Below are 24,160 nucleotides of genomic sequence, written 5' to 3'. Positions count from 1 at the left end.
TTTGGTGGCAAGCTAGTCAGTTTTGATCATCTGAAACCTCAGAACCCTCAACAGTCCATCCCGAAACAGGTGTTCATCAGCCAGGTTGTGACAGAGACGGAACTGTTGACACGGTCTGGCCAGCTGGAGACAGCACTGAACAACAACCAGTTTCTCGAGTTCTGTGCCATGAAGGCTGCCAATGCTGGAGACGGCATGCAGGAGAATCTGTGGAACTTCCTCAGGGTAAGCAACACTATCCTCTGAAGTGTGGATGGCTTTCTAGCTCATGATTTATGTATTGGACCCGTGAAGATCCAGGGTAGAATAGGTCTTTGGCAACCCATGCTTGCTACAAAAGGCAACTATGCTTGTCGTAAGAGGTGACTAACGGGATCGGGTGGTCAGGCTCGCTGACTTGGTTGCCACATGTCATCGGTTCCCAACTGCGCAGATCAATGCTCATGCTGTTGATCACTGGAATGTCTGGTCCAGACTCGATTATTTACAGACCGCCGCCATATAGCTGGAATATTGCTGAGTGTCGGCGTAAAACTAAACTCACTCACTCACTCACTTTATGTATTGACTTGCCAAGCCAAAGACCAGAGTTTTTGTTTGCCTTGGTACAATGTGTGGGGCTTGAAGTTCTCTGTCACACTATGGCTGGAGTAAAGTCATATCCATACTGTTTCCTTTACTGCTAACATGTAATAAGATTTTGTGAAACAAATGATCTGGGGATTGTTTTGAAAGCTAATTCCAGCAAAACTGTCATTTAAAAGGTGAAAGTATGTATTACAGCTCTAAACAAAACCAAAACAACACTTAATCAAAAAGACAAAGTAAGATAATACAATAAATGTTCTTTAGCTATTATTTTCCTTTTATTTCTAGGTAAACTTTGAAAAGGAGCCAAGAGCAAGATTCCTGCAGCTTTTAGGATATGATCAAAATGAACTTGCCAAAAGGTAAGGAACCAAACATGATTAACTGCCTATGCGAAGTCCTGAAAACTGCATGTGTAGCTTTATCAACCGTCTTAACTCACATCTTTCCAGGCCAAGGCTTCAGTTGCAAAATATTCCAGGAGGCTATTGCTGTGATAATTGTACTGTAACTGTGTTTACCTAAACTTTGACTTGTCTGATTTGTCATGCAATAGCCATGATTAGCTGTACACAGATTGAAGCACACATTCTGAAAAGGAATATCTTGAAAAAGGAAACATGATTTCTTCAGATTCGTATCATTTTTGGTAGCTAATGTAAACATGGTGCATGGCTGTTGAATGTCAAACCATGATGTAATTGACCTGTATTGGTGTATGTGGAAGCTCATTCTTTGCATCTCCTGTGTCTACTTTTCAGGTTGTTGAACACACAGGCACAGATGCTGCACTGTCACGGAACCAGGGTATAGATGCCTCCGAACTTGCCCAGAAAATGTCTATGCTGGATGCAGGGGTATGTTTCATAATCCCGCCTTGCTTTGTCTTTGTTTCGTTTTTGCCAAGTGTCCTGTTACTAAGATGTATATGTTACAGTTGGCTGGGTTAGAATTGGTCTTCAGTAACCCATGCTTGTCGTAAGAGGCAACTAACGGGATTGGGTGGTCCGGCTCGCTGACTTGGTTCACACATGTCATCGTATCCCAGCCGATTGATGCTCATGGTGTTTGATCACTGGATTGTCTGGTCCTGACTTATTTACAGACCGCCGTCACATAGCTGGAATAATGCTGAGTGTGGCTTTAAACAACCAACCAACCAACTACAGTTGGCCTGCCCCATAACTATATATATGCATTAGATTATTCCTTTCCCGAATATACTGTATTACTCAACTCCTACAGGGGTGGAAATAACCCATTGCCCGACGTCCCAGTCCAGTGTTTATTTCTGTCGGGCAAGCAAATTTGTATATCATGCTGTACCGGTCTCCAGTTCATTTTCCAATGTTAATTATGTTGTTTATTTAAAAAATGAATAAGAAAATCGGTCAGTATAGTGGAAAAATTATCACGGCAAGTGATTTTACATGTGCCACTGTACTGGAGAACACTAGCAAGTTTAAAGTTATTTCCACCCCTGTCCTAATAGGGATTATATGTATATTTGACATAAGAAAACATCTATCCCTATCAGTAGTGGAGTAGTATACTTTCTTATTCTTTGCTTGAATACCGCTTCTTCTTTTTAGTATTTATATATCAGTAAATATCAAACAAGTATTTATGTACAGTGGCTTTATGCCATTTTGAATGTGTAATGTATTTTCTTCTGCCTTAATGATTAATTTGGTAGCACATGAAATTTAATTGCTTTAACCATTGTTAACAGCATGTGCCAGCTTTGATTTATGTTTGAAAATGTTTCCTCTGAAGAGCAATTACATCCTCTAGTAGGTCTTAAACTAAAGATAAAACTGTAATATTTGTTGGTCTTTTCCATAAGCATGATATAGTTTCATCTTATCAGTAAACAGCTACGGCTTAAATCGTAAAATGGCCCACTCATGTTTATGTTAACAGAAGAAGCATTTGATAAATTGTTTATCTTTTGTAGTGATTTTGCTCTTCCCAGTATATATTGCTGTGCAAATTCACCCCATTATCATTTCATCACATTTATTAGAATTTTAATTGTCAGAATTGACGTTTGCAAATGGGGATATTTAGAATCACCTAAGGCTGTCTTTGTTAAGCTTCTGTGTCAGGTCCGCCATATAGCTGGAATTTTGCTGAGTGCGGCGTAAAACAAAGCTCACTCTGTGTCAGGTACTCTTTGATTCCATACTGATTATTGTTCCTATGGGGGATTACAGGTTAGAATAGGTCCAAAGCACCCTGGTATTAAGTCACCATTTAGATTTGGAACATTGCACTCTGACCATAATATCAACCACTAGAATATGTGCTCCAGGCCCAGTTATTCACAGACTGCCACTATATAGCTAGGATATTGCTGAGAGCCATGTAAAACAACATGCAACTGCTTGCTGATTAGACTGGGTTCCTCTGTTAGCTACGTTTTGGTTCAGTACTGATTACAGACTAGACTGGGTTCCTGTGTTTGCTACTTCTTGGTTCCGCACTGATTTCTGACTAGACTGGGTTTCTGTGTTTGCTACTTCTTGGTTCAGTGCTGATTACTGAGTAGACTGGGTTTCTGTGTTTGCTACTTCTTGGTTCAGAACTGATTTCTGAGTAGACTGGTTTTTTCCGGGGTTAGCTATATTTTGGTTTAGTACTGATTAAACTGGGTTCCTGTGTTAGCTACTTCTTGGTTCAGAACTGATTTCTGATAAAACTGGGTTTCTGTGTTAGCTACTTCTTGGTTCAATACTGGTAATTGATAAAACTGGGTTCCTGTGTTACCTAGCGGGTACTTCTTGGTTCTGCTAACTCATTAGACTGGGTTCCTGTCTTCTCCAGGATTCTCTAACAGTACCTGGACCAATGGCTAGTGGACAGGCATCTCCTAGTGTGGGGTCAAAGGTAGGACGTGTCCATTCACACTACACTTCTCTACACATTTTAGTTTTAGTGTAGTTGTATTATTGTTATTAAAAATTTCATGCTCATTGTGTTATGTGATACCATGCATGTATTCTCAAGCTTCCTCCTGCAGTTACTGCTTTTTCATTACTTGTATCAAAGGCCACTATAAATTGATTAGGGTTTTTCAGTAACTGTTACAGAACTGATTAATGTGAAGCTTGAATGCTTCTCAAGACTTGGTGTGTGTTTTTTTAACTTAAGTTTTAAGAATAAAAGCATGACAGTGCTGTTATCAGTAGTCATTTGTGATAGCATGATTTATGACATGGAAAGGGGTGATATTGTAATGTAATAATTTATTATGGCCTTATTCATCTACATAGTTTTGAGAAGATGTATATATTATTTTTCCTTATCCTGACTCATGCTCTTTTGCTTGTCTCCTTCCTCTTGCGAACATAGTGGAACACTTGTATCTCCCTAATTGAAGTTCCCTTCAATGTAAAATCACTAATTAGTACACCACGAGTTACCTCCCTTCCACAAGCGCGGGAACGAGGGCGCCACCTCTACCCATGTGCCTCACTCTCTCCTTCTTCGCCCAGTGAGCTGGACGTGAGAGCGCCTGTGTCTCCGACACACTATATCCTTTGATTATATTTAGTTAGTTACCCTCGTGATAGAGATCTATAGAGGTTTAGCTAGTATCTTTCAACAATTATATATTGATATTTAGTCGTGTTTCTACTGTTTATGCACGGGACGCCGTAAGCTGTTGCAGTGGGATTACGTTGATAAAAATTCTGTACTGTTGCACATTACGCTTTTATTCTGCTGCTGATCCGCATTTAATATGCCCTAGCTGTACTGGCCATGTTTCATGTGATTCACGTTGCAGTTGCGATACTAATTTATCCAATTCTACCTTTAATAAATAATTACTTTGGCGTTTGAGACGCGCAGCAGATAGGTCACGATGCAGAGTCTAGCATGACTGATACACCTGAACCCCTCGCCAGTCTACTGCTGTTGGTTTCCCCCTCCCGCCTGGGTTTCGCTAGAATGGTGGAGAGGCGTGGACGAGTCCGCCGCCTCCAAGAAGCGCCCTGCTTCCCCAGACATCCCTTCGTCAGCACTGAGGGGTATTCAACTAAGTCTACTAGAACTTTCTCAGCCGAGATTGTTCTCATCGCAGATTTGGGCCTGTATGATGATCAGCCGATCATCATTCCTGATGTACATCAAAGAATGACTGATGTCGGGCAACAGTGATGTCAGCGCTAGATCAACATTCGATGATCTTCCTGAGGGTCCCGCCGCTACCAACACTCAACGCAGAGACTTCGCGACCCCCAGGGCAGCGCCGACCTCTGAGGGGAATTCAACGAAGTCTACTAGGACTTTCAACCGAGATTGTTCCAGCCGCTGAACTTGGCCTCTACGATGATCAGCCCATCATCATCCTCGACGATGAGACAAGTAGCCACCGGTGACAGCTACAATGACATCAGCAGAGATCGCCATGCAGCCTGATGTCTCTACACTGATGTCAGACGACTTACCTGAGGGCCCCACCACTAACAGCGCAGAGATGGCACCGACTACTTCGTCGCAGACCATCCCAGACGAAGCTACTCACGGGCAAATCATGGTCGTGATGGAGGGTCACTACAGACTGGAGAAGCAGCCAGCCCAGAGTAACGAGCCTTCGCGAAGGCTCCAACTTAGACAACACTCTAGAGGCACCTCCAGTCAACGAGCAGCCAAGACGATGCAGCCTTCGCGAAGGAAGTCGCAGACCACCTTGGACGGCGACCCAGATGTACAGCCTTTCGCGAAGGCCTTCGCTGGGCGGATAGATCATCACATTCCTCGCTTCATCCTTAGATGCAGACTCAGCCACCAGACCTCACGGAAGCCTTCGCTAAGCTCAAATCGCCGTTCCCCAGCAATCAACGCAGAGGAAGCTTCATGGCGTCGCTGGCGCTCGGTGAAGGCGTTCATGAAGGCATTCGCGAAGGCACTCGAAGGACACCAATATAGATCGCCATTTAACAGAGTCAAGGGACTACTCAAGAGCTTCATGGGCTGTCAATAGTCTCCCGATCTCCTCGTCGCACATCACCACATCGACGCTTCACAGGTTACCACACAAGTCTGCACAAGTCTACATCACCTTCTTAGAGTGGCAGTACGACGCAGACATACCTGATGAAGGAAGACGACGCGAGATGCTATCACCCTACCTCCGACGAACCCGATTGCGCGCGGTAGCACAGAATCTAGACATAGCATCCCATAAAGCCACAAAAGTTCAGACACCATAATTGCCGAACTTTTTCACTTCAGAAGTTTTCCACGCTACAACATGGACCCCTTCTTCAAGGCTTAAGACATCGATGAAAACTACAAGTTGATCATCGATATCAACAATAAGAACTACAATCGTAAATTGGTTCAGTTGAATCCATGACGAGACGTATGTTCGTTGGCCTAAATAGATCTAGAACGATCATTGAGACACTTATCACCAGATTTCGTGAACACTCCACTTCTGAAAATGATAAGATGATCCACTCGCCCTACTTATGCAGAACCAGCAAGTCCCAGGCAGCCTCAAGTGAAGGAGCTAGAGCCTCACCAGCTACAAGGGGACGCCGCTGAGGAGTAAGGCCGACCCCCACATCCTGTTAAACACAGAGGCCATTCAAGCAAAGCCTTATATATATATATATATATATATATATATATATATATATATATATATATATATATTCTAATCGGACTTTGATTCTCGATACCTTCGGCGAGGGTCAAGGCTAAGTGGCTCCAAGTCTACTTCACCAGTAGATCTAGAAGGGATACTTCGAGAGCTTCGCGGAAGTCTCGGCGCTCACCGAGGAAGTCTCTCCAAGGTCTCCATATACCAGCCACTGGCCATATATAGCTACTCCTCAGTCCGTTCAAGACATCGCATAAGTTGTCTATCAACTGTATGCCAGATGTCGCCTATAAGCCCACGCGAAGACAATTGCACAGGCTATTTACAACACAGAACGCCGCTGTATTAATTTGTCAACGACGTTTCATAGATCTTCACAGAAATCAACTATTCCGTATAAATTGCTAGTATATGCAATCCCGACGACGATTACGATTATTATCTACATGCGACTATTACGCGATATCTGCAGACAATTCAATATCGAATTGAACAGCAGCCTTGTTACAGCGTAGTATAACTCATAATCGCCAACATTTCTGAGAAGAAATATGTACAACAAATTCAGCTTTAATTCTACAATTATGACTTATACATTCATGTATACAGTCTACAAGCTGACAACTTACAAGTTATTGTACCTTTATATATAAAGAAGTCGGAATTATATTCAAAACTGAAGTACTTTCACGACAGCCAGGAAAATAACCTACCCAGCATTTAATATTACAGAGCAAGGTATTTTCAGCCGAAGCTTTCGCTACAAGCTTACCATTAATCTCAAACACGTGGTCACGTTTCGGGTAACTGGGAAGTTACGATGAAGACCGATGATTGTTCTAATATCAACGACGGCACTATATTATACAAGGTTCTTTTCCTGCTACACGGTGACATCACAGCTGGCAATTCTACAGAATCAAAATGCCTTATTCTGATTGGACCCCGATGAACAACGCCTCTACACAGAGGTCGAGCATAGTTCACAGTTCAAGACATAGGTTGCAAGTGACAACTTTATATCAATGAACGAGCAAGCCTCCTTACAGCCCAGTTAACCTGAACCTTCATGATTAGGCTGCTTTCTTCAGGTTAGAGACCTCCCCTGTCAAGTTTAGACAAGGGCACAGCAGTCATGCATTTTACATAAAGTTCATCGAGGACACAAACTCCCGGTTGTAGACATACATCGCCAAGGACACGCGAACGATTTACCTAGACGACGTGATACAAGTGGATCAAATCCACAGCGCTTCAGACTACACCTGAATTTCATCATCAAGCTACTAACACAACTAGATGGTTAGTAAACCTACTAAGTTTCTGTTTGGAGAATAAACGGAAGTTTCAATGCACTCAACTTGGGGATATGAATATAGTGCTACAACACCTCACAAGTGAGGTTTATGAACATGCCTGGATGACATACTTGGACTCCATGATACGATGATGCTATCACGCTGGCCAGCAAGAGCACTGTAAATTTATCTCCACCAAACCAAACAGGAAGAAAAATACAACAGATTTTTTTCCTCTATCATCAACTTACTTAGAGTGTAGTCTCAATGCACTATATCTCCGCTTGGATCAGAACTGTCATACTACGTGCATACAAGACAGATGGACCTAATCCTGACCCTCCATGAGCTTTTAATACTCTTGATATTAGAGCCCTAACTTCTACAATTTCATCTACACAAATGTTATTTGAAATAATGGAGGGTTTATTACTGTAGATCCGATATGGTGGTTGCCAACCATTATCTGAGAGATATCACCACCGAGGACATCTCAGGTATCCACCAATTCTGATCCCATGGTCCTTGCACAACAGTTGACAGTTCTCGGAGAAGATAAGTCAATCTTACAGATTTTACTTATCTTATAACAGTACTAAATAGCTTCATGCTATATATAATTTGTTTAAGCTCGCTTTTTTATCATCACAGTGGTTACATGATAAATGCATTAGCTAACAAACTCTACAGAGTTTTTTTTTTTGGCTATTATATACGTAGCTTAAGTCAAGTATATTTTAAGCATAGTACTATACTCATATTGTAAAAAATACATTAGCTAACAAACTCTAATGGAGTTTTGCTATTATATAGGTAGCTTAAGCTCATTCATATCTTAAGCTCAGTACTATGTTTATATCATATAACTATATTAGCTAACAAACTCTAAAGAGCTTTTTGCTATTTGGCTTAAGTTTCATCATATCTTAAGCAATATGGTTACATTATAACATGTATTAGCTAACAAACTCTATGGAGTTTTTTTGCTATTATATATGTAACTTAAGCTTATTCATATCTTAAGCGCAGTACTATGTTTATAGCATATAGGTATATTAGCTATCAAAACTCTAAAAGAGTTTTTTGCTATTATATATTGGGCTTAAGTTTTCATCATATTTTAAGCTTTATGGTTACATTATATCATGTATTAGCTAACAAACTCTACGGAGTTTTTGCTATACATATGTAGCTTAAGGTTTCTTCATATCTTAAGCTCAATACTATGTTGATACCATATAAGTATATTAGCTATTAAAACTCTAAAAGGTTTTTGTTATTATATATTTAGCTTAAGGTTTACTTCATATCTTAAGCTCAATACTAGGTCTAAATCAACATAATAAAATGTATTAGCTATCAAACTCTAATGGAGTTTTACTATTATATATATATAGCTTAAGTTTAATCATATCTTAAGCTCAGTACTATGTTTATAACATAAAAGTATATTAGTTAATAAACTCTAAGGAGTTTTTGCTATATACATTTAGCTTAAGTCTAATCATATCTTAAGCTTAGTACTATGGTTACATTATAAATCTATTAGCTAATAAGCTCTACAGAGTTTTTGGCTATTGTATATGTAGCTTAAGTTAATTATATCTTAAGCACAGTACTATACTCATATTGTAAAAATATATTAGCTAACAAACTTTACTAAGTTTGGCTATTATATATGTAGCTTAAGTTAATTATATCTTAAGCACAGTACTATACTCATATTGTAAAAATATATTAGCTAACAAACTTTACTAAGTTTGGCTATTATATATGTAGCTTAAGTTAATTATATCTTAAGCACAGTACTATACTCATATTGTAAAAATATATTAGCTAACAAACTATACTAAGTTTCATTATTATATATGTAGCTTAAGTTAATTATATCTTAAGCACAGTATTATACTCATATTGTAAAAAATATATTAGCTAACAAACTCTACTAAGTTTATTATTATATATGTAGCTTAAGATAATTATATCTTAAGCACAATACTATACTCATATTGTAAAATGTATTAGCTAACAAACTCTACAAAGTTTGCTGTTATATATATAGCTAAGCTTATTCATATCTTAAGCTCAGCACTGTCTATATCATATAAATATTTTAACTAACAAACCCTAAAGAGGTTTGTTATTATATAATTAGCTTAAAATTAATCATATTTTAAGCTTAGTGCTATGTTTATATCTTAAAGTATTTTAGCTAACAAACTCTAAGGAGTTTATACTAAGATATTAACAAGCTTAAGTCTATTAGTCTTAAGCATTGTATTAATATTATATATACTTATCATAATAAGTACATTGTAATAACTCTATATGGCAGCTGATAAGCTGGCAGCAGGAATTCATCAGTTCAATGCCTTTATGAAGTTCTCATAGGGTTATTACAATCATCACAGTTCAAATCACTAATTATTAAAATCCAAAGTATTATATATTCCCACCTCCGCCTGTTGGATTCTACAAGTAAAGAGAGATGAGTCAGGATAAGGAAAAATATGTAATTTTTTGAGTAAAATTGATATTTTATACTTATCCTGACTCATGAGGTCAGCCCTCCCATCCTCCCCAAATAACACTTTGGATTTCCTGTAAATTCAAAATGTTGGGCCCAGTATATGAGGAGAGAGTGAGGCACATGGGTAGAGGTGGGCTACTGCTCCCGTTCATAAGAGCTTGTGGAAGGGAGGTAACTCGTGGTGTACTAATTAGTGATTTTACATTGAAGGAACTTCAATTAGGGAGATACAAGTGTTCCACTATGTTCGCAAGAGGAAGGAGACAAGCAAAAGAGCATGAGTCAGGATAAGTATAAAATATCAATTTTACTCAAAAATTACATTAATGCTCATGTTGTTGATCACTGGATTGTCAGGTCCAGACTTGATTCATTCAGTGGTAGTTTTGGATTTAGCTAACATGGAATCCCCATGTCACACAACAGGGTATAAGTATTAACATGGTTCTTGTTGGCTCTTTTGTTGATTTTCTGAAGAGCGGAAGGTCGCGGGTTCGATCCCCGACCGCGTCATACCAGAAAGACGTTAAAATATGGTACTTGGTCCCTGCCTGGCGCTCGGCATTAATGGGTACAACAACGACTGGTCGGCTTGGAGTCAGTATAATGTGTTTGAGTGGGGTATTCATGCTTCACCGCGGAATGGTATCTCAGTGGGCTAGCACTATATAACCAGCTTCAGTCTGGGCTAGTACAAGCATCCGCACATACACATACACATGCATGCACATCGTCATATGAGCGAAATATTCTCAAGCACGACGTAAAACCCAATTTCACCTCACCTTTGTTGATTTTCTGGATTATGCATATTGATGGCATTTTGAGCATGCCAGTAAGTGGTGAACATGCAATCAAGTTTTATAACTGCCAAGCAGAATTAATATTATGTCTCTTGTTTCTAACTCTCTCAGATGAAGTATATAATGTAGAAGTGGATATTGATGACTGTTTTATTTCTGTCAATTTGTTCAGATGCGGATGGTCTAATGACTCAGGCCCTGCTGACAGGCAACTTTGAGGCGGCCGTCGAGATGTGTCTCAGTGAGAACAAGATGGCCGAGGCAATTTTACTCGCCATTGCAGGCGGACCTGAGCTCCTCAGTCGAACACAGAAGAAATACTTTCAGAAAAATAAGAGTAATCTTGGAAGGGTAAGTGAATGTTTTCAACATTTGTCACTTCAGGTGTAAGAAGTATTAGATATGTGAGAGAATAAAATTATTTATGTGATCTAATGGTTCACTTTAAGTGACATTGAGTGTAGTCAACTTTCTTCACTTCATCCTATTGTGTCAAGTCAGTGATAATGTCAGCTTTTCTTCTTTCTTTGTTCCATGTGCATATAATGATGTATTCAAAGAAAGCAAGATTCTTGTATCCGTCCAGGCGCGGTGGGGTAGCCCAATGGTTAAAGCATTCACACCGATTACCCAATTTGTACAATGTGTGAAGCCCATTTCTGATGTTCCCCATCTTCATATTGCTGAACCCGGGTTCGAGTTCCCACATGGGCACAATGTGTGAAGCCCATTTCTGTTGTCCCACGCCGTGATATTGCTGGAATATTGCTAAAAGCGGCGTAAAACCATACTCACTCACTCATATTGCTGAAATAATGCTAAAAGTGATGTAAAACCATACTCACTCGACGTGAGCACTCTTGCTTGACAACGGTACAAGAATCTGTATCGAAACGTCGCACTCATGAAATAAAGAAGTTGTTATCCTTAAAAACTTGTTCCATATTGTACGTCTCAACTTCTAAAATGCCACTCAAACAAGTCATACTCACTCACTCATATTGCTGAAATAATGCTAAAAGTGATGTAAAACCATACTCACTCACTCATATTGCTGAAATAATGCTAAAAGTGATGTAAAACTATACTTCCTCACTCACTGTATCCATCCATGATGTACTGATAACTGAATCTGTTGGTTTTCTGTATGGTCGTGTTGTTTTGCAGCTTATATCCTCGATAGTCACACACGATTGGGCACATATAGTAGAGACCTGCGACCTAGACAACTGGAAGCAGGCGTTGGCAATCATCCTCACATACTCCTCTGCTGAAGAATTTGCTGCCCTGTGTGGTAAGTCATGAACGTGTTCAGGAAACTGACATATCACCCTACAGCTGTGATTGATAAATCAGGTATTGGGAATAGCCACCAACAGACAGAAATGCCAGTAAAGGAGGATTCTGACCTCATTGTTTTGCTGGGTTCAGTGGCTTCCTTGAGATGAAGTTCTGTTTGAGGCCTAATTGTTTCTGAAAACTCACAATGCCTTTGTTTCTCGATTAAAAAAATGTAAGTTCTCCCTAGATTTCAAGGGTTTGGTAAAGTGCCAGTGCACAAATTTGTAAATGTTTAAGAAATTCTATTCAAAACTCTGTTCAACCCAACCAACTCAAACAGTGTGTGGCACATGCTGGTAGTCTGTCTTTATGCAAAGTAGACTTTGATGGATTAAGATATTCCAGATCAATTATATAGCTTTTAGTAACATTTGCAAATGGTCCCCTAAGATGAAGTATAGTGGACTTTGATGACATGCATCAAGGCAGATTCATCTCTTTCACCCTTAAGATGAGTCTTAACCATGGTGTCCTCATTGTTTTAGAGTTGGAATGCCATTTTAGTCATTAAAATACCAAAGACATTGTGCAGTTTCTTTTTCCACACGTATCTGTTGATCATATGCTTTTATTGGCTGTACAGTTTTGCCAGCTTTCCCATGTTAGTGTGTATTGTTCAGATTCCCTGGCCACGCGGCTGGAGGTTGAGAGGGAGGGAGAGCTGTCTCTGTACGCCAGTCTGTGCTATGTGTGTTCGGGGAACGTGGAGAGGCTGGTGGATAACTGGGTGCGGAACACTGAGAACAACAATGCTCCGCTCGCACTACAGGTATTCTGCTTCACTTTGTGGGGATTCCCTTGGGCAGTTATGGGTCCTTAGCATCTATGCAGTCCTATATGCTAGCTTTTAAGAGGATGCTTTGGTTACTGTATAAGAACTGGCAGATTGCTTTGTGACCAATACCCGTGAAGGTCTGGGTTAGAATATTGATCTTCAGTAACCCATGTTTGTCGTAAGAGGCGACTAACGGGATCGGGTGGTCAGGCTCGCTGACTTGGTTGACACAATCATGTCACCGGTTCCCAATTGCGCAGATTGATGCTCATGCTGTTGATCACTGGATTGTCTGGTCCAGAATCGAAAAGTGACAGACTGCCGCCATATAGCTGGAATATTGCTGAGTTTGGTGTAAAACTAAACTCACACACTCACTATGTGACCAAGGTTACTGTGTACAGAGCCGGGATGAAGGTAAACCTAATGTACACTGATGTGCTCCATTGGTGTCTCCTTTGGCAAAGCCACTTTGTTCAGAATAAGGTCTGTGTTCACGTCTTAGGATGAGATGCATATGTGACTACTTAACGATCTAATGAAATTAGAGGGCACACAACGTCACTGCCTGGGGTTTTGAGTGGCACCATTGTGTAGATATCAAAGTTATTATCCAGGCTTGATACCCTCAAACACAGATAAAAGTGGATTTGTGTTTTCATTGTTTCAACTCATTTAAGTATGATTTTGTATGAATTGTGACCTTCTTTGCTGTTCTGTGAAGGATGACCTGCTTGTGTTTCAGGACCTGGTGGAGAAGATCATGACGCTGCGGAAGGCTGTTGAGGTGTCGCGAGGCAAGGCGCCGGAGATCCCCAGTGGCCCTCTGGCAGAGAGGCTGAGTCAGTACTCAGACATGCTGGCGGCCCAGGGCAGTATCTTCACTGCTATAGGCTACCTCCGCAATGCTAATGAGGTTCGTCACCTTTTATCATCAAGATAGGGCATCTTCTTCTTGAAACATCGCTGCGAATAGCTGCAAAATTGCTGATGCAGTTTTAACCGATAGTCACTTGCTCACTCACTCACTCATGCACTCACTCATTCCTAAGAGATTTCTTAATTTAGTGACAGACTTAGACAAGCATGCTCTTTGTTCCAGCCTTCCCTCCAAGTCCTCCAAGACAGGCTGTTTAAAGCATTTGGACAGAACATCCCCGGGATCCAGGCACCAGCATTCCCCTTTGCTAAGGTGAATATCCTCCCCGAGGGCAGCCGGCAGCCCCAGGCAGCTCAACCAGCCAGCATGCAGCAGCAGCAGCAGCAGCAGCAGCGTGGTGGACAGCGGCAGGCCTCATCGTACCAGGCCCAGGCTCGCAGTAACTTCCAGACAACGACCACCCCCAGCAGCAACTACTACCAGAACCAGGGACAGTATGCCTCCGTCAACGGCCCCATGTCCACACAGAGCACATACACACCACAGCCGGCAGTCAGCGCAGCTGCAGCACCAGCCTCTAAAGGTACAACTTGTAGTGCCAGTTTGAAGATTGTCGTGTTTCATGTTGATTTGGGATGAGATTGAAATGATGGAAGAGGGAAGTTGAAGTTGGACATGAGACTTTTGTCCTTCTATTATGGTTTTCTAGTTTATATATAAGATCCTACACTGACAAGTTTATCTTATCTAATATATGTATTGTTTATGAAGAATGTTGTTACAGTTACAAGGTGGCTGAAATATTGCTGATGTGCCTAAAATTTTACTGCATTCAAACACTCACTCATTGATTCAAAGCAAATGAGAATGAATGCATCTTAAGAATGGCAGTGATAAGCAATACCATCAAATGATGACCAGTATTGTGTGATTTCTTTATTCCAGGCCCACTGTCTCACAAGTACCCAGCTTACCCATCATCTGCCGGAGCCTATGGCATAGAAAGCTACCAACAGAGCAACTACATGCAGCCTAACTTCTCACAGGCTCAGCAGTTCAACCAGGGAGGGTTCAGTCAACCGTAAGTAATACAGTGATACTTAACCCCATGTGTTCTTAGTAGGATTGGAAATCAAGTAGTTTGATTCATTGACGTTTATTGATGGCACTGAGTTTCTCTAGTAAGAGCTATTAGAATCATCACTGTATACTAAAAGATGGTACTGAGAGGTGAGACCTTGGGGAGGGATCATTTCAAAGGCCTGATGGGACTTGTTTTGTGTCCTTGCCCCCCCCATGGTGAATATTGACGACTGCATCAACCATCAGAAGTGGGGGATCCACTCATCTAATCAGCTAATGTTGATACATTGGTAACCATGGTAACTGTTACATGACACTTCATCTGTAATTCATGAACTAGCTGCTAGTATTGCTGAAGTAAGGTATTAGACATATTTCGCCACTGAGTCTGCGATAGAAGAAGGTGGTGTTGTTAGTAATCTAGTAATTTTCTGACATGTCTTCAGTGAGTATTATTGTCTAATACTGTCCCTTCTCTTTGCCTCAGGAGCCAGTTTGGAGGGGCTGCCTCTCAGCCCAGCACAGTGCAACCAACCAACTACTACAATCCCACATCAACCCCAGGTGCGCAACTCAGGCCTGATAGTCTCTAACTCTTACCAAACAGATGTCAACATTTGATGTAACAAATCACATAGGTTGAGATTGTTTTTCTGTAATTTCTTACCATGGTTTAGGCAAATAGTTTTGTACAATTTTTCAGTTTCTTCAGTGTGGTTTGCTTGCTGTTTACAGGTGCTCCATATGCTCCACCCTCTAACCCTGCCCCCCAGTCAATACCCAAGATGCCCTCCTACCAGGATGTAAAGTCTGATACAGCCTGGAACGACCCCCCTCTTATCACCTCCAAGAAGCAGGTAGGTACCCTCTGAGAGGTGTATAGAACAAGATGGTTGAATGTCTGCATCATATGTGTACTACCGAAAAGACATTAAGAACAGCCGATTCTTAGGAAATATGAAGGAATAGGGTTTTCAACCTGTTTTGAGTAGTATATTCTTGGAATGGTTGGAAAGAATATGTTAAGAGATCAAAAGTTAAAATATAAATGCCTACCCAAAATCTGAAATTATGTTTATCAACATTGTGTCACTGTTATACAAAAGTTGTTGGTAAGCTTTCTTACTCCTTTCTGTCAGTCTGTTTATTCTTGTATTTGTACATGCAGAGAGATCATGTAATCATGTAAAATCCTGCCCATTTCTGTGATCCAATCCGACCGATCATATTGGAGGCCACACTCCAGTTGATTTCATTGATGTGCTTGTGTGGTCACGTGACTTCCTTGAGTAAATATCAAAATCATTTGAACAGTTTGCCTACATGAAACTGGAGCCTCTTCTGAAACCATCTTGGGCAGTAACTCTTATTATGTAACTAGGACACAAATCTTGTAGGATAAAAATTCTCTCTTAGCAAGGATTAACTTTTGCCTGGCAAATTGAAGGTTATTGATTTGAAATAGTTTTGATCAAATTAACAATGTCGTGTAAAACATGACCCTCTGATGTTGCCAGCCCACTGCCCAGTATGACCCTCAGTCTGCTATCACCTCCCCCCTGTATGGGGGCCCTGCCGGTAATGAGCAGCCCCCACCCGGTGCCCCCATGAACTTCAACTTCTACAACCCACAGGAGTACCAGCCTCCTCCAGAGGTGAGTGGATTATGCAACATGCCTGCTCTTGTATATGAGAAGTAAAAGATTCTTCAGCTTTGTGATGTAATTTCAATGACATTTTAGATCTGTGCAGATTGATATTGTAAACTCCTCTCATACAGTTCTCTCTTAGATGTGCTTCACACTGGAGTTGTTTTGTAACTTTCTCTGATGTTGTCGTTATCTGTTTTGAGAACCATTGGTTAAAGTGACCATCATAACCACCCATGGCAGTCACATGCTTGAAATGTGTATCTGTTAACTAATTTTACTAATAGCTCACAAAAGATGTAATGTTTATGCATGAATTTTCCTCAGAATAACAGATTCTAACATGTTCATTATATTACTACCATGACTGCAAGCAGTAACAATGATAATTACAGATCACTCCATCATACAGCTTGAGCAATGTTAATGGTATTTTGAAGTAATTGACGTGGTCTTTGGTCACCAGTCTCTTTTTGTTTTTCTCTATGGTGAACCTGTATGCATACTGTTAATTAATGGTAACCATGGTAACATAACTGGACCATTTGGCATTTTATCATATTTTCAAAATTAAAGAAAATGACACTAAGGCTGAAAACAGATGATTCAGCTTTTGACTTGAGGTTAAAGAAAGAATAATCATGCGTCAATTATAAGAAATATGTTTCCTTGGTGTATGTAGTTGGTAGGACAGATTTTGCATGTTGCTCTTACTCCATACTAATAATCACATTCCTTGATGTGAAAGAATTTCCATTTTAATCCATTTTAGCCATAAGAAATATATTCTTCTAAAGGCTTTTGCAAATTATTGTTGCCATGGTTACTGACGACAAAATGCACCCCCTCAAGACATTGAGTTGTAGAATTGGTCTTCATCAACCAATACTGGTTGTACAGGGGGGATTAAATTGCTGAAATTCATAACCTAACAACGTTAAACAGCAAACTTGATGCCAATGCTAGCGTTTTGGAAGCAGCAAATCAGAGAAGCATTACCTACAGGAAGGTCTGGTGGACTGACAGTATGCATGGAGTAGTTCTCCCTATTTATGTTGTTAACTCATCCTGTTTTCTCCCACGCTTGCCGCCTTTAGCAACAATATACTGCCATGACTCCTCCCAACATGCCCGCTTCCCAGGCCCCTCAGAAGTCCAAGGTGAGACACACCCACTGTGTGCCAGGGGCAAACTTTTAACACCAGCATCTCGCGTTAGGTCCACAAGATCTATTGCTTGTTGTAAGAGGCGACAATATTCTATCATATGATCAGACTTGGCCGATCGAGCATCAATTTACCCTAAAGGCGTTGGACATTGCTTATGATTTACAGGTAGTTGATGCAGCTGGAATATTGCTGTAAAACAAGAAGTAGATCTTAACCCCCTTGGTCATGGTGGTGATTCCAGGACCATATTGGTACCCCATGGTGTCTTAAGGGCCAACTGCTGAGGATCAAGTGGTTACGTTTCTTTCACATGCTATCAAACACTCATGTGCCTTATGCTTTAACCATTTACAGACCTTTGTGCTATATAACATGAAGCAATGCTTTAACCATTTACAGACCTTTGTGCTATATAACAGGAAGCAATGCTTTAACCATTTACAGACCTTTGTGCTATATAACATGAAGCTATGCTGACTGGGGCGTAAAACAACATCCACCCACTCAGAATTCTTTATCTTCTGTAACAGGTTCAAATAGTCAGATTTTTGTGGAACACTGATATAGTGTACATGAAATGCATTTTTATCTAATTTACTTACTGATATTTACAAATTGAACTAACCTGTGAAGATCCGGGGTAGAATAGGTCTTCAGCAACCCATTCTTGTCTTATAAGGCGACTATGCTTGTCATAAGAGGCAACTAACGGGATTGGGAGGTCAGGCCCGCTGACTTGGTTGACACATGTCATCGGTTCCCAATTGCGCAGATCGATGCTCATGCTGTTGATCACTGGATTGTCTGGTCCAGACTCGATTATTTACAGACCGTCGCCATGTAGCTAGACTATTGCTGAGTGCGGCGTAAAACTAAACTCACTTACTCACTCAGATAGTATCGTATCCTAATTGCGTAGATAGATGCTCATGTTGTTGATCACTGGATTGTGTGGTCAGGACACGATTATTTAATTATCGCTGCCAAATAACTGGAATATTGCCGAGTGAAGCTTAAACTAAACTCTGTCATTACATATTGAACTTAATTGCATATTTTGGGTTTTAAAGTAAACAATGGTTGGATAGGCCCAAAATATGGGTGTAAGAGGAAACCAGAAGGAGTATCATTCAGTGACATCAGTTGGTACCACTCATGGCTGCTTCAGGCCAAAGGACATTGAGAGATGGTACTAGTTGTTCCCCTGTCTGGCGCTGAACATATCGGCTCGGAGTCCTTATGCTGTGTCTCAGTTGGTTAACTGATTAAACTGGTGCATTGATCTATAAGAGAGAAGCTTAAACCCAATCCATGTATATGTTGACTCTGGGTTAAGTAGTTCATTACGGGTTACATAGGTTACATTAACCAATGTCTGTCCGACAAGGTGAATGTTACATCATTGTGCCCTGGTGGCATGGGTGTGGCCAGTGTCATTGTATGGTTAGCCTGATCACTGGTCTTGTGACTGGGACACATAGTCAAGGTACTTTGTCCAAGTTTTACTGCACGTTGCTGTACCCGCAACTAGGTGTATGCACATATTCATGTGGCCACCATCTGGTCATATACCAACGGATTCGTGGGTTCTTTTAAATGCACAGGGTTGTGTAGTGTACACTAGGGGTTACAGACTCCACAATCCAAACCCCTCATGCCCACTGATAGCATTATGAGGGTTCTAGTTTTCTTTTCCAAAAATCCAATTGAAAACAAATGTAAATTCCTCAAATTTAATTCCTCATGATTATATGGTGAATATGAAGATTGGTAGATTGAAGTTTGAAGTTTGAAGATTTACTGAAATAACAAAACAAGGGATCACAAGTTTCAGTACACAGTGAACACACAGTAAATGGCTGACATTCATTCACTGACAAAGCTACACAATTACCAAATTAACATAATGCTACCCAAATAAATAGATATAAGAATAAGTTAGAGTACATACCATTTTGTTTGACCTTCCAAATCAGTCCAGTCATTCAATCTAGTTTGTGAGACACTCTCACTGCACAGCTGCCTCTCACCTATGTGCTTCTCAGTCACCCATCTAGAGTTACCCGACTTGCCTTAGCCTAATCAACTGAATCCCCTCATAAAATCTCTCCGTTAGTTTCACACTGTCATAACCAAAAATTCTCATTCTTACTTTTAAACATATACATGCACATTTTTATACACATATTAAATACTCAAAAACGTACACACTTTGCATACAAACCCAGAACACATATTTTCTGCACTTAATACTTATACACTCACTCTTGCTACCTAAATACAAACGTGCTCCTATTTTTTGCAGTATAACTGCTCTCACTGATGCTACTTGTGATGTTCATGTCATCAGTGGGTGTTATATGACTGTTATATGACTGAATATAATGCCAGTGAGATGTTAAATGTTAACCAATATCTTCAGTAAAGGGAGTGTCTTTTATAATGTCATCTTATGATCTTTTCCTGCTGGAAAAAGATTCTTCACAATGTCCCATTGTCACTTTTATGAATGACTAAGCCCAAGGCCATATTGTTTTGCTGATGAGCATGAAAGAGACCTGTTCTTCACAGTGGTGACTGAATTATTTACATTACTGTTACTGCATGCTACAAATACTTCTGGAGACCTGACCTGTTCTGCATGCTATGTTTCAGTTGTCTGGGAATGTGATCATGGGCCTGCACCAGATCATCCAGTCTGTACAACAGTACGACTACAATGCCAGCCTCGGCGTCTACACCCAGATGATCAGCCAGGGCAACTTCTCTGAGATCAGCAGCTTCATGCCCGGAATCAAGGTTCTCATCCAGTCTGCTGCACAGCTGCAGGTCTACGTCCAGGGTTAAGATATGATGAACAGAGTACCTGGTGTGTGATTAGTAGGTGGAGGTGGTTTTGTATATAGTAGCCACCCACAGTTCCAGGGTCAAGATTGTACTATAGTAGCCCTCCTCAGTATCAGGATCTGGGTGGTTCTGTATATAGTAGCCTGCTTCATTACCAGGATCTGGATGGTACTGTATATAGTAGCCCTCCTCAGTACCAGGATCTGGATGGTACTGTATATAGTAGCCACCCACAGTACCAGGATCTGGATGGTACTGTATATAGTAGCCCTCCTCAGTACCAGGATCTGGATGGTACTGTATATAGTAGCCACCCTCAGTACCAGGATCTGGATGGTACTGTATATAGTAGCCCTCCTCAGTACCAGGATCTGGATGGTACTGTATATAGTACACGCCAGTATCAGGATCTAGAGTGGCACTCTATATGTTGATATCAGCACACGATGCAGTGCTTGGGATCAAGCACAAAGAGTTCCTGTTCATACACCTAGTCTAATAATCCAAGCTGTTGGGGATCCTGAGATTCACTTACTGCCAGAGCACCTTCCAGGATCCAAGTGTGCTGCTCAAACCCTGCAGACTCAACAGGGTACAGGACTGATGACATAAAGTGTTGAAAGCAATCCAGTTCTAGTTAACGAAATGTTTTTGTCTGTTATTTTAAAGCTACACCTCCCAATGATTCTAATAGGCAATGTCAGTCCTGTATTCATCTTAGACCAAGCTGCAGTTTGAACACCGATTGTTGATTGTAAAAATCAAGGTTGATGTGGTGATGGGTGCACACTGTGGATGGTCCACTACCTTAAGTAGCATCTCTTCACTGTTCCTTTGCGTAACACTACTGACAATGTTATGTTATAATATTCCAAGAGTATGATGTATAAGGATGTACTGTTAAGTTGCATTTATTGTTCCTAGTGGTATCCTCAGTGTTGTATTAGGATGGAGGACTGGTCGAGCACATCCTTTAGATATCAGTTATCCCCCTTGTCTGGCTATACCACAACCTGTAAGTGAAGGTTCTGGAAATAATGTTATTCAGGTTAAGATGTATGTTACCAGTATGTGACGTTTCAAGGTGCCCTGTACCAATAGAATGAGAGGATTTTGTAAACATTGTATATATGTACAAAGCACAGTCAGCTTGTTTTCAGTGATTGCTTGAATGTTGTAGTGAACTTGCCTTGTTTGGTACAAGAACGACCCCATTCTGTACATCCCTAGTGATAGACACAAGAGTACATATAGACCATGCTTATTGGGGTTGCCGTGATGCATCTATCTCTACCTCTACCACCAACCTCTGAATCCACTTGGAGCTGACACGCAGTGATACAACTGGAATACTGTTAAGAGCGTTGTTGAACCCAACTCACTGACTTACCTTTGAATCCTAATAGATACAGTGTGTGATATTTCATTTGTATGTTTTATGAAATTCTCCATGCGTCTGTGCATCCTGGTCTGTGAGAGGTTGTTGCCATCTTACAATTTGAGTTTTACAATCATGATAATGTATTTGGGCTTGTTCTGTCAGTATTATGCTCTCAGATCGATATTTTGTGATCAGCATAAAGTAAAGATTGCCAGTGGAACTCATGGCTGGTTTACTCATGATGTGAATGGATACATGGGTAGATATGTGTGGTATGGTGTTAAGTCATAATACATCAGTACATCAGTGAACCCTCATGTATGTAACATTCTTCAAGAGTCATAGGTAGATAATTAAATGCAGTCACATGGAACCCTCTCTTTTGAATATGGGTGTGCATTCCCGCTTAGTCATGAGTGTCTGAACTACCTTTCTGTATGGTGTTCTGTGAATGGAAGTTGTAGAGTCTGTGAAATCGGTCATCAAAATCTTGATACGTTGCAAATGATTAGTAAAACAGTATTGTTTTTGTTTTAGTTTTAGTTTGTTATGCTAGTAGTTTGTTCATTTGCCTTCAGCCCAAAGAAAACTGTTTTGAAGTTTGTTTTGTTTGACTTTCATTTTGAAACACTGTTTCATGGAAGAAATAATCAAGTGTTGAGATTATGACTGAGATTGTGAGAGATATATTATGATTCATTTATCCTGTGCCACTATAGCATATCTCATCAGAGAGAATATATTTTTCAACCTCACTTCACATTTTCTTCTGGCGCACTTAGAGTTAAATTAGTATATCTTTGTATTTTCTGGCAGTGGGTGCACTGAGATTGGCACTGTCACCAATATTTACACAATCTTTGGATTCTTGAATATTGAGATGATATTACTGTTCTTCAATATATATTGATTATGAATTGTAATTTCGCATTCAAAATTATGTCATGTGAAATATGGTGCAAAATTTATCATCATGATGATGTTTATATGTACATGTTATCATTGGAATACCTTGTTTTCATGCATTAAATCATTAAGTCATCATTGTGTTGGTGATAGTACTTGAGTTTCAATATTTAATGTATCAATTGTTTTCAAGCTAAAACATATTCAACTCTCTTAACCTTAAAAATCAAAACTTTCAGTGCAATTGCCAAAAAAGATTACATGACTTGATCTCTTTTGCAACATTTCAACTGTTTCTTAATTCTTTAAATCAACATCCATTAGCTAGCTTGGGATCCTGTTCTCAACTGTGGCTCTTTAGTATTTCGTGTCATCAAGGATTATATTAAGTGAGAGTGGTTGCTTAAAGTTCATGTAAAGAGTTTTGGCAAGTGCCCGAGACCTGCATCAGTGATATCCCAGCACATGAAGCTGACACACACTGTTATGACTGGGATACTGTCTAGACTGGAGTTAAAACACCATCTCGGTCTCAGACACTCCAGAAAATTAATAATAGAACAATATTTGGAACATTTTGATTCCTTCAGACCTATTGTGCATATTGGAGTATGGTATACTGCCACTGACTTGACAAATTCTACTCGGAATGTTTACAATTTTGCAACCAAATCATTCATTACATGTTCTAAAATTTCAATAACATGGTCTGTTTTGTATACTATCAGGACATACTCATATGCGGACATTAATTTGAAATCATGTTATATATCTGTAATGACTGTCATGATAAATCATGATCAGAATCACAAGGTACTGCCTCCCTACATGGTTACACCCCTTTTCTATAACATACTCATTTAATCCAGCATTATCATGGTGCTATGTGGAACTATGTTCATCAAATTGAATGAAGTCCTTTCCTCCTCTTGTAACCAATAATCCAGATGTACACCAGTTTTGCAGTACCTTAATTGCACAGACAATATTTGAATACTGCACTAGTCCAAAATGCCCAAGTATAGTACCCCCTTTAAAGATATTGAGAAGTATGTTGAGTCTATTTGATAGGCACATGCACTGGTTTTCCTGCAGCTAGCCAAGGTCTTATTTATGTGTAGCTGTGTACTTCAGCTTTGTTTTATCATCTCTTCATCATCATATTCTGCATGATCTTGTTATTTAATTATGTATAGCTTATATCTGAATGTAAAGTGTTATGATATATGGCATGTAAGCCGGTTCTAGTGTACAAAACTTTCCAAGAAATTAAATAAATCACTGCTTGCGATTTCA

At 40.1% G+C, this 24,160-nt stretch overlaps 1 protein-coding gene across 1 annotated transcript in view; it reads left to right on the top strand.

Annotated features, from left to right (window-relative positions):
- LOC124277145 (protein transport protein Sec31A-like) overlaps positions 1-24,160 on the top strand; it is a 34,106-nt gene extending 9,946 nt beyond the window's left edge. Inside the window, exons 11-26 of the mRNA XM_046712800.1 lie at positions 1-225; positions 877-949; positions 1,348-1,445; positions 3,415-3,527; positions 6,075-6,100; positions 11,006-11,184; positions 12,001-12,127; positions 12,795-12,943; positions 13,695-13,865; positions 14,052-14,412; positions 14,775-14,910; positions 15,400-15,476; positions 15,648-15,769; positions 16,430-16,567; positions 17,659-17,754; positions 20,386-24,160. Of these exons, the coding sequence (XP_046568756.1) occupies positions 1-225; positions 877-949; positions 1,348-1,445; positions 3,415-3,527; positions 6,075-6,100; positions 11,006-11,184; positions 12,001-12,127; positions 12,795-12,943; positions 13,695-13,865; positions 14,052-14,412; positions 14,775-14,910; positions 15,400-15,476; positions 15,648-15,769; positions 16,430-16,567; positions 17,659-17,754; positions 20,386-20,577 (2,283 nt within the window). The 3' untranslated portion in view covers positions 20,578-24,160. The remainder of the gene's footprint in view (positions 226-876; positions 950-1,347; positions 1,446-3,414; positions 3,528-6,074; positions 6,101-11,005; positions 11,185-12,000; positions 12,128-12,794; positions 12,944-13,694; positions 13,866-14,051; positions 14,413-14,774; positions 14,911-15,399; positions 15,477-15,647; positions 15,770-16,429; positions 16,568-17,658; positions 17,755-20,385) is intronic.

Source organism: Haliotis rubra, unplaced genomic scaffold, assembly GCF_003918875.1.
Source record: "Haliotis rubra isolate DU_JTF1 unplaced genomic scaffold, ASM391887v1 Scf219, whole genome shotgun sequence".
Lineage (NCBI taxonomy): Eukaryota > Metazoa > Mollusca > Gastropoda > Lepetellida > Haliotidae > Haliotis > Haliotis rubra.
Note: the sequence above shows the minus strand (reverse complement) of the source record. Positions and strands in the feature narration are given on the sequence as shown.